Source organism: Cydia splendana, chromosome 22 (assembly GCF_910591565.1).
Source record: "Cydia splendana chromosome 22, ilCydSple1.2, whole genome shotgun sequence".
NCBI classification, from domain to species: domain Eukaryota; kingdom Metazoa; phylum Arthropoda; class Insecta; order Lepidoptera; family Tortricidae; genus Cydia; species Cydia splendana.
Genome location: NC_085981.1, coordinates 8,377,765 through 8,393,690, shown reverse-complemented (window position 1 = coordinate 8,393,690; position 15,926 = coordinate 8,377,765). Strand labels below are relative to the sequence as shown.

At 42.4% G+C, this 15,926-nt stretch overlaps 1 protein-coding gene across 1 annotated transcript in view; it reads right to left on the bottom strand.

Annotated features, from left to right (window-relative positions):
- LOC134801507 (twitchin) overlaps positions 1-15,926 on the bottom strand; it is a 159,122-nt gene that overhangs the window by 55,930 nt on the left and 87,266 nt on the right. Inside the window, 11 exon segments of the mRNA XM_063774119.1 lie at positions 389-517; positions 1,651-1,803; positions 2,239-2,383; positions 2,746-2,906; positions 3,391-3,658; positions 6,946-7,150; positions 7,965-8,073; positions 8,971-9,112; positions 13,353-13,513; positions 14,134-14,401; positions 14,869-15,018. Coding sequence (XP_063630189.1) covers positions 389-517; positions 1,651-1,803; positions 2,239-2,383; positions 2,746-2,906; positions 3,391-3,658; positions 6,946-7,150; positions 7,965-8,073; positions 8,971-9,112; positions 13,353-13,513; positions 14,134-14,401; positions 14,869-15,018 — 1,891 coding nt within the window.

Here is a 15,926-nt window from a genome sequence, read left to right as displayed (position 1 = left end):
TAGTGTATAGAATGAGTTCATACATGTGCTACTACACTTAAGTACAATCTCGGTCGATCGATGTTCGAAATGACATTGATATGTCACAGATTTCAATTGTTTGGTTGAGTTAAATGTAATGCCCGTATTGCAACAACGCTATATGCTACATCTAATTACTTATAAAACTTTTTTATTTTTAAAGCAAAAATGTTTTTTTTATTTAAAATTAACTATGCCATTTAGTTCTCTTAAACGTACTTAACCATACCCCGAAGTTAACCGAATTCAATAAAAACACGGTGTATATAGGTTCACATTTCAGTGGCAAATTTTGGACTTTTCAATTATATGGCTGGGCCTTAGGAGGTTAAGATCCAACAGGGAAAGCGCAAATATCGATACTTACAAGTAACAATGATCTCAAGCTCGGCGTTATCCTGTCCGTACTTGTTGACGGCCTGGATCTTGTAGGTGCCCGAGTCCTTGCGTTTCGGGCTCGAGTGATGGTACTTGGTCATGTAAGGGATCTCGATCACTGTGGAACAGAACAATTCATTAAATTTTGACAAGATTGGGTTTTAAAAGATGTGAATACACAGACAAAACATCCTCCAGACTGAGCATAGTCGCGCTACCCCCTCTGTCACGCATACGGTAATTTTACTCCATGTTCGAATCGAAAGTGTCTTTGTGTGACGTCCGTGAACTCGTTCGTCGTTTAAACGGACCAATCACGGCACGGGACTTCGCTCACCTAGTCCCGCGCACCCCCGCATTTTTGGCATCATCGGTTGCATGAAATAATTGCTCTAAACTCGGTCTAGAGGATTCCTAGTCTATGTGTGAATATGAGTAGGTTATAATTATTTCGCTGACCCTAATGTCGAGCGATTTTCTACCTAATTACAATTGAGTATGGCTCACATTTCAGACCGCTGCTGCTCTGTACGCTCTTGCCTTTGAAAAGTTCATGTGACGTCATGCGCGGGTTCCTTGATGTCGAGTGAGATGGGCTCGCCCTCGCGGACTCTGATGTCAAACTACTCTCAACCTTGTTACAACGCAGTAAGACTCACATTTAAGACCACCGCCGCTCTGTACGCTCTTGCCGTTCAGCGTCCATGTGACGTCAGGCGCGGGCTCGCCGATGAACTTGATTCCGAGCGAGATGGACTCGCCCTCGCGGACTTTGTCTAGCAAATCTCAACCTTATTATAACGCAGTAAGACTCACATTTGAGACCGCCGCCGCTCTGTACACTCTTGCCATTCAGCGTCGTGACGTCAGTTGCGGGCTCGCCGCTGACCTTGATGTCGAGCGAGATGGGCACGCCCTCGCAGACTTTGTCAAGCTAATCTCAACCTTATTATAACGCAGTAAGACTCACATTTAAGACCGCCGCCGCTCTGTGCGCTCTTGCCGTTCAGCGTCCATGTGACGTCAGGCGCGGGTTCGCCGCTGACCTTGATATCGAGCGAGATGGGCACGCCCTCGCAGACTTTGTCAAGCTAATCTCAACCTTATAACGCAGTAAGATTCACATTTAAGACCACCGCCGCTCTGTACGCTCTTGCCGTTCAGCGTCCATGTGACGTCAGACGCGGGCTCGCCCTTGTGAACCTTGATGTCAAGCTACTTTCAACCTTATTATAACGCAGTAAGACTCACATTTGAGACCGCCGCCGCTCTGTACGCTCTTGCCGTTAAGCGTCCATGTGACGTCAGGCGCGGGCTCGCCGCTGACCTTGATGTCGAGCGAGATGGGCTCGCCCTCGTGAACCTTGATCGTGCGCAGGTTGCGGCGGTCGATCTTTGGTGCCACTGTAATAAAAAAATAATATTAAAATAGTTTTAGGCAAAAAAATTACACTACAGAATTGAATTGCCGATTGTACTTATCTTTACACTGTCATTAAAACGAATCTAATGAGTCCAAGCCTAATGAAATTGCGTTGTTTTATTACAGCACTCAAATGGCCAGCCTGAATGTAGTATAACTTTGCATAAGCACCAAAGTAACGTAGGGTCGTCGGCGTGTTTGAGTCATCCGCGAAAATAGTTAATCGAAATTTCGTTATTTGTCTCTCTATCGCTCTTGCATATTGAAACGATAGAGAGGCAAATAAACTAACAAACGAAAAGTTTCGGCGTGGTAGGCCCGTTGACATCGCGAATTGTTACTACTGTTATTTCGGTGAAGGCATACCATCTACTTTTACTATGGAAGCCCCAAAATCGCAAAACAAGGATACTTACATCGCCTAGGTTTGCAGACGACGCTCTTGCTGGTGTCACTGGGCTCGCCAGGACCGGCCTCGTTCACGGCCTTCACCCTGAACTCGTACTCTGTACCCTCGTCCAGGTTGGGCACTGTGGCCTTCTCGTTGTCATTGGGGCCGACCTGACAAAAAAAAAATAATTACCATGAAAAAAGCTGTTGACCTAAAAAAAGTTGTCAGTCTCAAAAATAACAAAGGAGTCACAATTTCATTCACAAGTTTAGGTCACAAGTTCTGATGGTGATGACTTATAGGCGCTTTAATGACGTTAATTTGGATAAATCAGCCGGTTGGCTGTACCATTAAGCAAACACACTGGGTCCTTTACACGGTCGCGATTCTTGGCATGCTATAAACGGTATGATGCGCTTTAAATGCAACGGAATCATTTATATTTTTTTCCGAATTTGCGGACTTTTTTACAACTTTGACTACTGATAACTTTATCTGGGTACGGAACCCTATAAAGTAGCTTTCAATTTACCTCGCAGGCCTTCACCCATTTAGGCGATCCCTTCTCCCTCTTCTCAATAATGTATCCGGTGATGGGAGCGCCGCCATCTTTGATGGGCTTCTCCCATTTGAGGTCCACGTGGTCGCGGTCCCAGTCCACAATTTCTGGTGTGCCGGGTTTGCCGGGCTCGTCTGTGGAGAAAGAGAAGAATTTTATGACAGGCTCTTTGAAAGGATTAGAGAGTTAAATGTAAATATATATTTTTTTTTATTGTGGGACGTACCACATTATTACAATGCAGTTGTGAACCTTAGAATGCAGATGTCGCTAGTGACGTTGTCACCCCCTAGGTCTAGATCCCCAATTCAGTGATCATAGTCTATGCAGGGTGTTTTTACCATCTTGCAAAAAGTTGACTAATAATTTGCGTAGGATCCTCATAATATACAGACGAGAAGTTTAAAATAAGGAAGCAAACAAACAGTCAAACTACTTACCGAACGGATTCTCTCCGAACCCCCCTCATTATTCACCGCAAACACCCTAAACTTGAACTCATGCCTAGGCACCAAGTTATCAATCTCCGCCTTAGGGTTTTTGGTCTTCAGCGCCGGCATCCAGCGTCCGATCTGTGTCCACTTATTTTAAGTATAAAAGTAAGTAAATAACACTCACCGAACGGATTCTTCGCGATGATAGCATGATCCGCTTCCAACGGCTCCGATACACCCTCGTTGTTAACCGCAGACACCCTGAACTTGTACTCTTGTCCAGGCACTAAGTTGTCGATCTCTGCCTTAGGATCCTTAGTCTTCAGCGCCGGCATCCATCTGCCAGTTTCTGTGTCCATTTTCTCGACGAGGTAGTGGTCGATGGGGGCGCCACCGTCGTCTAGCGGCGGGTTCCATTTGAGCGTGCAGCCCTCCTTGTGGATGTCCGAGATCTGTGGGATTATGAAGTTTGAGTAATGGACTTAAGGTTCAGTTTTGGATGCATTGAATTTAGGGGTAGTTTTCCTTGTCAAATTACGATGATAATTTAAGATATATATCTGTGAGTTCAGACAATGTTACTTTCGAAAAGGTTTTACTGTAGCCTTTCTCAACATTTGCTAATTCTAAAATTTGACTGCTTTTTTCAACAACACATATAAAGATCTTGATCTTATACCTTATAACTAGTGTCCGACCGAAGGTTCGGTTTCGGTTTCGGCCAGTTTCGGCCAAAAAATCATGTTTCGGCTGGAGTTTCGGTTTCGGCCAAAAACCGGCCGAACCCTTCGGCCGGGCCGAAACTTACGAAATGGTACTTCGGACAAAGACCAAAAGTTGGGGAATAAGTAGGACAATAATATGGATACCTACATATACTGATTCATGTATAGGTACAGAAATTAATTGGTTTATTATAAAATACAATTCCGGTCGACGTTCCACTGGACGGTCGACGCAGTCTTAAGAGGCTGTCAATACCTATAACGCGCACACTGTTTAATTGTATCGGAGTGAATGAGATAGCACTGTCGCATGTTACTGGGCCCTGGGCAAGAGAATAATAAGAAAACTCATCATCTTCCTCTCGTGATACCGGAATTTTTGCCGAGTCGTGGCAATGGGAATGGGAGCCTGGGGTCCAATTGACAACTAATCCCAAGAATTGGCGTAGGCACTAGTTTTTACGAAAGCGACTGCCATCAGACTGATATTCTAACCCAGAGAGTAAACTAGGCCTTATCGGGACTAGTCCGGCTTCCTCACGAGTACTCACGACATTAGAACCGTTTAATGGTGATTTTAAGCAGGGCCGGATTAAGCATGTCGGGGCCCCCAGTATCAGGCCGGCCCGAGTCGAACGATGTCTTTTTCGCTCTTATTCACTCACTTATTCAGTCATTTTCCTACATACCTCTAATGGCAAATTTTAAGCGAGGCTAAAGGCTACGCTCAACTAGTGCTGCAAAGTTGATTTTCTCAATAGTTTATATTTTCCGAGGCTGAACAGCTGACAATTGATTAAAACGAAGAAAAAACTCTTAAAAGTGTCCCTAGTACAGTTTATCATACGAATGCTCGACCTTAGTTAGCCTCACTTTTTACCTCAATTTACCATTAGTTTGTGTTCCACATGTCATCTACATCAGCTTAGCATTTAGCCTCGCTGCACCATGCTCGGCCTGCGGTCTCGCGTTTTAATACAAATAATACAATGGACATCGGTTGGAGTCTGTGCTCAACTACTTATCCTGAAGCCTGAAGCACGGCTTTAACTTCGCATGAAAGTTCGCCTGACTGGGGAACTTCGGACTATTAGGCCCAGTTGAAGATCGGTACCCGGCCTTGCGATATTTGTCAACAAAAAATTTCGCGCTCGCTGCGCTCGCGTTTATGGTTGGTTTCTTAGTTGACCCTATATTCTACATGTTAGTTTGACTGGTGAATGAATAAAAGACCAAGAAAATTCTACAATGATTTTGATAGCAGTGCAACTAGTGCAAATGTTATTTATACGTCATAATTTAATAGAAGTTTTGACGTTAAAATAACACTTGCACTGCGTGTGTTATCAAAATCGTTGCAGAATTATCTTGGTCTAACTCTAGTAGTTTTCTTAAAAAACTTAAGTAACATCAATTTCAAGGACATTGGGTGTTGACAGCCCGATAATATGTGTGTAAAAGCGGTTTTATGACATTTTTTCAACGATTTTAACAAATCTACAAAAGGTTCGGTTTCGGTTTCGGTTTCGGCCGAAACTAGAGCCAAAGGCGAACATTCGGTTTCGGTTTCGGTTTCGGCAAAAAAACATGTTTCGGTCGGACACTACTTATAACCTTTTATTTAGAGTCGTATTTACCTTAACCGGTACATCAAACTTAACCAGCACATCCAGTAAGTTGACCTGGATGGTGGCTTCGTCCTTGCCGTTGCTGTTGTCGGCCTTTAGCACATAAGTGCCGCTGTGTTTGCATTATCTACCCTATTCCCTTACATTTAGAGCCGTAATTACCTTGAGCGGTCTCTCAGGCTTAGCCGGCACATCCAGTACGTTGACTTGGACGGTGGCTTCGTCCTTGCCGTTGCTGTTGTCGGCCTTTAGCACATAAGTGCCGCTGTGTTTGCATTATCTACCCTATTCCCTTACATTTAGAGCCGTAATTACCTTGAGCGGTCTCTCAGGCTTAACCAGCACATCCAGTACGTTGACTTGGATGGTGGCTTCATCTTTTCCGCTGCTATTTTCGGCCTTCAGTACGTAAGTGCCGCTGTGTTTGCATTATCTACCCTATTCCCTTACATTTAGAGACGTAATTACCTTGAGCGGTCCCTCAGGCTTAGCCGGCACATCCAGTACGTTGACTTGGATGGTGGCTTCGTCTTTGCCGCTACTATTTTCGGGCTTCAGTACGTAAGTGCCGCTGTGTTTGCATTATCTACCCTATTCCCTTACATTTAGAGCCGTAATTACCTTGAGCGGTCTCTCAGGCTTAGCCGGCACATCCAGTACGTTTACTTGGATGGTGGCTTCATCTTTTCCGCTGCTATTTTCGGCCTTCAGTACGTAAGTGCCGCTGTGTTTGCATTATCTACCCTATTCCCTTACATTTAGAGACGTAATTACCTTGAGCGGTCTCTCAGGCTTAGCCGGCACATCCAGTACGTTGACTTGGATGGTGGCTTCATCTTTTCCGCTGCTATTTTCGGCCTTCAGTACGTAAGTGCCGCTGTGTTTGCATTATCTACCCTATTCCCTTACATTTAGAGACGTAATTACCTTGAGCGGTCTCTCAGGCTTAGCCGGCACATCCAGTACGTTGACTTGGATGGTGGCTTCATCTTTTCCGCTGCTATTTTCGGCCTTCAGTACGTAAGTGCCGCTGTGTTTGCATTATCTACCCTATTCCCTTACATTTAGAGACGTAATTCCCTTGAGCGGTCCCTCAGGCTTAGCCGGCACATCCAGTACGTTGACTTGGATGGTTGCCTCGTCCTTGACGCTGCTGTTTTCGGCATTCAGTAAGTAAGTGCCGCTGTGTTTGCATTATCTGCCCTATTCCCTTACATTTAGAGTCGTAATTACCTTGAGCGGTCCCTCAGGTTTAGCCGGCACATCCAGTACGTTGACTTGGATGGTTGCCTCGTCCTTGACGCTGCTGTTTTCGGCATTCAGTAAGTAAGTGCCGCTGTGTATGCATTATCTACCCTATTCCCTTACATTTAGAGTCGTAATTACCTTGAGCGGTCCCTCAGGCTTAGCCGGCACATCCAGTACGTTGACTTGGATGGTGGCTTCGTCTTTGCCGCTGCTATTTTCGGCCTTCAGTACGTAAGTGCCGCTGTGTTTGCGCGCGGCCAGGATGACTGTAAGCTTGATCTTGTAGTCCTCAGCGTCTACGGTGAGGTCGTCGCGGGTGGCTAGACGCTCCTTGTTGTGGAACCTGAGAGAACAAATCATATAAGCAAATGGCGTTCTGAAAGGATCACAGATCTCTAATCAGATGGAAGGATGATATAAAAGATTGCAGGCCCACTCTGGAGGAGAGAAGAGAGGCCGCGTGGAGAAAAATTGGAGAGGCGTATGACAGTGGGCGCATACGCGCTGAAGAAGAAGAGAGAAGAAGTAAATGGCAAAATAAAATGATAACCCATTTACCGCCAAGGCGGCAACTGACACGCGCTGCTACAGCCTAAGATCGACCATCGTGCATTGTGACTAGGTTCGCGATGACGCGCCGCGCCCGTATAGATATATTATATTTGTGTCAAAAAAAATACGAAATAGGATTGAAATTCTGAAAACAAATATTATTCTTTCTAGGGAAAGAAACCAGTGGAAATCTAATAGAGAAGGTGGTTTCAGCTACTCCAATAAGCTAACCAAAACTGATCATGGTTTCTCATAGTTGGGCATTTTCATTTAGCGCGACTTAAGTCGTGTTTCAGTAACGTCAAACCGTCACATTACTGACAAAATTGACACTGACCGTCAGTTTTGTGACGATTGCTAACCGGCCGTTAATGGTACACAGTTAAGTGAAAATACCCAGTTACAAGAGAGTGAACACAATTCATCTAAAGTGTCATTCTATGGAACTTGCTAACTATGTAAACAAAAGTCACTAGTATTTCAATATGGCGGTTTGTTTACATAGTTAGCAAGTTCCATAAAATGACACTTTACATCAACCTACGTATTGGTAAAATTCTTCTTCATATTTCAAAATAAGGATAAGAGGTATTAAAATTACGTACCAGGTCTTGGTTGGTGGAGGTTCACCGCTGACCTTGATGTCCAAACGGATGTTCTGGCCAGCCTTGATGGTAATGTCGCGCATGTTCGTGCGGTCAATCTTCGGCGGCGCTGTAACACAACAAACACATTAGGGTATTTGACTACTAGTCAAATCAGATCTTCATTTCGAACGATGTGCCACTATGAAACACTAGCAAATGATGCCATGGTCAAGTTACCTACTCTTTACAGTTCTATATGATTTATAAAATAGAAATTGTGTCTAAAATAACTGCTGTCTACGTGTCTCTATTAATACACTGGTGCTTTATTTCATGCGTGGTGTAAAATAATTTATTTTAAATACAATCAAGGTAATTTTTTTAAATACGAACAACACAAGCTATCAGTTATTTTCTAACCAGACACAATATTTGTTTTAAAACCTGTGTTTACACATAATACCTACTCCGCCAAGCCAACTTTGTCATTAGAAAAAGGCGCGAAATTCCATATTTGTATGGAAGATCGATCTACTAGGTTTGCCGCTTCAAATTTGCCGTCTTTTCTATTTACTAATAAAGCTGGATTGCCAGTACATATATAGATCAGTCAAATCTTACAAAAAAATCTCCTAAAAAAACAATGCGTGATGTAGTTCTGTAGTTTTTGTATGTTGTTTGGAGTCCTTAAAGGAATGGAGTCCTTAAAAGCGAGACAATGTTTTGCAAGGAAAAAAAGGAAAAACTGCAAAAATTTCGGACTTTTTTCGGATTTTACAGTTTTATTATAAAACTATGGGTACGCAGGGAGAACAACTTTTTTTTTGCTTGCAAAACATAGTCTCAAATTCCTTTAAGGACTCCAAACAACATATAAAAAATATACATTTACATACATACATTTATGTGCATTTTTTAGATAAGATAAGATATAGAACTACATCACGCATTGTTTTTTTATTGTAAGATTTAACCGATCTAATATTACTAATCCGTACTGTAAATGTACGACAGGTGCACATACCAAAGCGGTCCTTAGCCAGCAGGTTCTCTGAGGCGGCGGACGGCTTGCCAGGGCCAGCCTTGTTGACTGCCTTCACGCGGAACTGGTAGGTCTTGCCTTCGATCAGGTCAGGCACGCGAGCTTCGCACTTGGTGCCGGGGACCTACAGAAGAAAATCACAAAGCTTAGTAAGCTTATGATGTCATCACTGATAATGAAGCTATATGTCGTCAGGCGACAACCAAAATTCACTAATAGCAAAAAAAATATTAAACAAAAATCAAACTTGTTTTGTTTGTACGGTTCACTATGGCTCTGAATTTGTGGTAGTAATTTTATTACTGAGTTTTGGTTGCCACCTGACGCTTTGTCGTAACAATTTTCAGTCAAGATAATTTGTAACTGTAATATCTCTGTTGAAATTTGTTGGGACGTCAGTCTTTCCGTGACCACAGCTGGTGCAACTCAGCTGAAACGTCGGAATTAAAGAATCAGAATCAGAATCAGAAAAATATTTATTGCCACAAAAAATACCTTATCAACTAAGTACAATATATAAAACTTAAATACTAAAATAGGTACAAATTAATTAGAAAGATAGGTAATTATAATAATATACGAATGATTGGGCAATGGGCTCCAATCTCAGCATATGCCAAGCACTCCAAGCAGAGGGCCTAGCGCTGGTTTTCAGACTGGACCCTTGAGATCGGTCGGTCGCAGTTTAACAAAATTACCGTGCTTTGCTAGGCTTAACAATTACAATAAATTCAACAAGAGTAGAATACGGATAACATAAAATAAGTGTCATTCTATGCATACTAGTAAGTAGAATAAAATCAACCAATATATAAATATATATATAAACTTGTGTGCGTGTGTCTGTGTGTGTCTGTGTCAGTGTGGTATGAGTTAAGCATGCGGATATATTGTAAGTGCCAATTGTGTGCCAATTGTGTGCCAAATTTCGTGTCTTTAGGGGGGAGCGAAAAATTTGCTCTGCATGTCAAGTAAATACATTTTGACTAACCGCCTATATTTTAACAGTCCCATCGGTTCACGTATAGGTGGCGGCAGGTCATTCCAAATCTTTGCAGCAGCAAATTTAAAGCTCCCTTTAAAGAATGTCGTCTTGTGTGTAGGTATCGCAAGTTTCGTGCATCTCCTTAGCGATTTGCTGCGTGTATCATTGACCCATTTTAGTTTTTCAAACAGGTAGCAAGGTCTCTGAAATTCCAATACTTTCCGAACCGCGCAGGCTAGGTGCAATTTTCTCCTGTTGTCCATATTGAGCTGCTTTCTTTCGTTTAAGAAAGGGGTGATATGCGCTCTTTTGGGAACGTCGTAGCAAAATCGAACACACGCATTTTGTACCCGCTGTATGGACTTTTTCGTCTGTACCAGGAGTCTCGGCCCATATACTATGTCCGCGTAATTGAATTGGGAGAGTATTAGAGATTCAACCAGGATTTCCCTGACTTTTATTGAAAGATACTTACGAATCCCATATAGTACTTTAAGCCGATAGAAAGCATTTCTAATTTTTAAGTTAACGTGCTCTATGTACCGAAGCTGTCCATCCATTACTAAGCCTAAATTCTGTGCTTTCTCCACACGAGGTATTGTTTCGGTTCCGATTGCAATCTTCGGACTTTGTTCCTTGATTTTTAAACATTGCCATTTGTTCCCCATTACTAGAAACTGCGATTTAGTAGGATTTAAAACGAGATTGTTTTTTTGCGACCAGTCAGCTACTGTTTCCAAGTCTTCATTAATTTTACTCAAAGAGTTCTCGAGGTCGCTCGGAGAAAAGGAGTGATAGATTTGGGTATCGTCCGCATATAGGTGTGCACTGCAGTACTTGAGATTTTTTATTAAATCGGCTGTATACAAAATAAAAAGTAATGGGCTTAAAATTGATCCTTGGGGAGTGCCACGGTCAATTACGCGCGTTTTTGATCTCAACACCTCTCCTTGATCTCCCTCTATTTCAATATATTGCTTACGGCCCGTGAGAAATGATTGGAACCATTTGCAGGACGATGGAGATACGCCATAATATGCCATCTTAGATATGAGTAATGTTGGGTTGAGGCAGTCGAAAGCTCGCGAGAAGTCTAATAACACCAGAATAGAACCCATTCCCTTATCAGAAGCAGCAATAATGTCATCTGTGACCTTTGCCATAGCTGTAGCCGTTCCATATTTACTGCGGAAACCTGATTGTATGTGTGGTAGTAGGTTATTTTCCTCCAGGTACTTGGATAGTTGCTCGCACACAATTCTTTCTATAACTTTAGAGAGTACAGGGAGAATACTTATTGGCCGTAGATCCTTATATACTTCAATCCTACTTGATTTAGGGATTGGCTTAACCCTGGCAAGTTTCCAAGACTCTGGGAAGGTGTTGGTTGCGATAGACGTATTAATAATATCAGTTATTATAGGCAGAGTGACGTCCAGAGTTAGGCGAATCATATCTATCGTTGTACCATCGTGTCCGCTTGCATTAGTTTCTATGGACTTTATTATTTTACGCACTTGACTTTCCGTACATCTCTCAATATTGAACTGTTTATCAATTGTTTTACTGTGGAAGAAGGCCTGCATTTCGCGATTCGTATCTGGGCTTCCAGGTACTGCTAGGAAAAAGTTGTTTATTTCGTCAGGGTTGCGTAAATGTTGGGGGATCGATAAGTAATTGACGTCATCTAGACAGCACGAGTTCTTGAGGTGTTTCCACATTTGTTTAGGGTGAGATTTATTGTTGTTTACATAGAATGTAAAATACGCAGCTTTTTCCCGTTCTAATGCCCCTGATATATAGTTACGTAATTCTCTGTAATATTTCTGGTGATGTTCATTTTTTGTAATCTGTGCTTTTCTCAATGCATTATCGCGTAGGTGCATCATACTTTTAATATTATCAGTGATCCAGGGGTGTGATTTGCAATCGGTACGCAGTTTACGGATGGGCGCATGTCTGTCAAACAAGCTTGTGAGCAAGTTATTGAATCTGTTCACTTTCTCGTCCAGGTCCAGAATATCATTGATTTCTGACCATGGTACGTATTCTAGATCTGTCCTAAAATTTGTCATATTAATCTTAGCTAACAATCGTTTGAAAATGTATTTAGGTACTTGTTTTGGCTTGACGATTAGCAATTCTGCCAGAATCATTGCGTGGTCACTGAGTTGGGGGTTGTGGCGGACATATATCGACTTACACACATTAGCGCTGTCTGTGATGAAAAGATCTAATAAAGATGAGCTGTTCTTAGTGATTCTGGTGGGTTCATTAACTAGTTGTTCCAAACCTCGTTGAGTTAAAAATATTCTTAACTTTTTTGCGTTAGGCCTATCTTGTAATTGCATATCTACATTGAAGTCAGTCAAAAGAAACACATTTCTACAGGTCGCGAACATATCAAGCGACTCGTTTAGAGCGTCGACGGCAGTGTCAACGGACACGGATTCTGGTCTATATGCGGTGCCGATAGCGATTCGTCCCATACCTTTAATTTGTAGCTCTAACCACATTTGTTCGAGGACGGATGACGGATGTTTCCTGACTCGAGTTTGTAGGTTCTTACGTATGTAAAACCCCACACCGCCTCCTTTTGACCCATGTGGGCGTGGATTGTGTTTTAAAGTATAACCCAGTAGTTTATGTATATATTTTTCTTCGCCCTCTCGTAGCCATGTTTCATTCAGTGCTAAAATGTCTGGTTTGTATGCATCCATGGCTGCGATGAATTCGTCACGGCCAGTGTTCAAGGATCGTATGTTTAATAATCCTAAAGGTAATAACAATGAAATTATATCGCGGTAGACCCGTTTGTGTAATTAAATTTGTAACTGGTATAACTAATTTGTTAAAATCAGTTACTGTCGGAATACAAGCATTTGAAACTGACAAAATACTAGTTATTTATGCAACTTGCTCGGGAGAAATTAATAGGATTCTAGAATTTAGGCACTAAAATAGGATTCAGGTTAGTTTGAAACATTTTTCCATCACGACTTCTAAAACTTTTCGGCCAATGCGAGCAAAAGTCGTAGATTCTTTTTTGTCATTTCAGCCTCATGAGCGAGTGGTTAAAACTGTGAGTTCTTCGCGAGTATTGTATATTTACGAGTACATTAAACTAGATCATCTGCTCATTTTATTAGTTAGCATCGGTTTGGATGTACAACTCGTACTGAATTCTGCAGGTTAAGAAATACGTTAATGAGCATTTCAATAAAATATAGCTGGTCAAGCAGATCTTGTCAGTAGAAAAAGGCGGCAAATTTGAAAAATGTAGGCGCGAAGGGATATCGTCCCATAGAAAATTTGAATTTCGCGCCTTTTTTTACTGACAAGATCTGCTTGACCAGCTACAAAAGCATAATTTCCGTACCTCAGCAGCCTTAACCCATTTGCCGCTGTCGCGGTCCTTCTTCTCCACGATGTAGGCGGTGATGGGCGCTCCGCCATCGCTGGCGGGCTTCTCCCATTTGAGGTCCACGTGGTCCTTGCTCCAATCCTTGAACTCCGGCTTGCCTGGGGCGTCCGGTTCGCCTGGGGAAGGAAAGAAATATAAGCTGTTATATCCGAGTATTTTGTTCAATCGTTTTTCTGTTTTTGTTAGGAAAGTGCGTTTTTACACAGTATGTTTTTTTTTAATGAATTGGCTTACTCATGGCCACAGACTAGCCGAGGCGTAGACGTGGCCTACGATGGAGCAAGCTCGCCCAGAAGGTGCCCGAAGAGGGAAGGTAAAATTATTTGTCCGATTGGGTAACAGAAAGGATATAGGTTCCATGACCAGTGCGAGTGGGAAATTGGACGAAAAAGTACCTGTCACAAAATACCCAAATCGTTGATACATCAACGTTGGAAACATTTGTAATAGACTTTAAGGTCTACAATGTAACTCACCATAAGGACCGCTTCGGGAAATGTTCATCCGCTCGAAATACATCGCTCTTTAACTAAATTTACCATTCTTTCATCAGTACCATCTTTCTGTCAGAAATGTAAAACTATTTGCTGTTTTTTTCCTTGGATCTCTACCACCATCTTCTTCCACCGACAATAAGGAATGGAAGTTTACCGTTTCAACATCGTTAATGACCAAAAACATCTTCACATCAACGTTCGAATTGTCTGCAATAAACTAAAAACATGATAAAACTCACCATAAGGATTCTTAGCGGTGGTAGCGGTCTCGGTGACAAGCGGCTCGCTCTCTCCCTCAGGATTGACAGCCTTCACCCTGAACAGGTAGTCCTTGCCCTCATTGAGGCCAGTGACGTCGGCCTCCGGGGTCTTGGTGGTACACACGGGGACCCAGCGACCGGACTCGGTGTCCATGCGCTCAACCACGTAGTTTTCGATGGGCTCGCCGCCGTCGTCTTCTGGCGGCTCCCATTTGAGCTTGCAGCCGTCGGCTTTAACGTCAGAAACCTGGGACAGAAAAGGTTAGTTAATTGGTATCTCCAAAGGGTTTTGTCATAAATAGCAAATGGGATTCAGATCAGACTGGAGGTGGCAAAGATTGGACCCTAACAGACATTTTAGGTAGAGGTGTTTAGAACGCTCATGAAAAAGAAGGAATATTTATGTGACTTTTTCTAACTAAACGTAGTATCGGTTGCTGATAAGTGATAAGGATCATTCATAATTATTTTTATGGCGGTAACGTCTTATTGGCAACAACAAGTAGGCTTTTAATTGAAAACGATGTAAAAATATTGGCGTTATTCGTTAATGACTGTCTAGTATAACAAGATTACCGTTTGTCCGTCTGCCATTTTGACATTGGTGATTGTTAAAGAAGCGAGAAAATTCAACAGATCTCTCCTATGTTTTCCCAATTAGGGGTAAAATTATTTGTGCCACGAGAAACGTATTGAAATCCAAACAAATCTCACCTTCAAAGGTCCCTTAGGCTTAGCCGGCTTGCTGACGACCTGGACCTCGATCTCCACGGAGTCGGTTCCGGAGTCGTTCTTGGCTGTCACCAGGTAGGTGCCGCCGTCCTTGCGCGTGCACTTCTGCAGCGCGAACGACGTGTGGTAATCCTGGAGAACAAAGTGGAAAGTGGAGGGTTAGGATTTTATTTGCTGTAACCTATATAGGAACCGTGCGGAAGGTCTGCCATCTTGTGGCCTGAATCGGAAACATGTGTGCACATGTACATTGCCAAAGCAAGTGCTACCATCTACTGTTCTCGTCGGTACGTTTCCTTGTGCATAGTAGGTTCTGCCATCTTGTGGGCTACATCGGAAGCATAAACGACACATTTACGCCTCGCGCCAAAAATCTGTCGGCTCCTATGCCGCCCCCTATAGTTCATGCACGGGGCCTATAGTAAGACCCCGACAAAATTAAATTAACGCCACTTAGTGAATTGAACCCTATCTATGAACCATCCCGACAGACAACACTTTCTAAAATCCATGGTATAATAATATACTCCGCCTGGTACTCTCTTCCGACCACGTGACTGACACAAGCCTACGTCATCATGCGACAGCGCTATGTAATAGTATGCAATAGCGCTATACAGTGGCAATGTTATTGTGACGTAGGCTTGTGTCACTCTGGGAAGAGAAGACCATGTTTTATTAGACTATGCTAAAATCTAAAGAACTTGTAACATAACACCCGATCGCAGGTTGATAAAATCTGTCAACTGAAGAAATAAATGACTCAGATAGACAATTCGTTATGTATTATTTGTAAAGCTGGCAGGCAGTTGTAATATCCGATAATGCCTGTATCCAGGATCGTCTTAACAAAGTTATCGCTGTTTAGTACAATTTGCACTGTACTCGTCTAATTTATTTTTAAATTTATTGACACTTTAGGCCAATTAAAAACACTTTTTCCACGTTTCAATAATGATATTTTGTGTTTAAAATTGATGTGAAATAAAACATCATAATCATTTCCATTTGAATTCTTTAGAAACGTCACTATAGAAAGG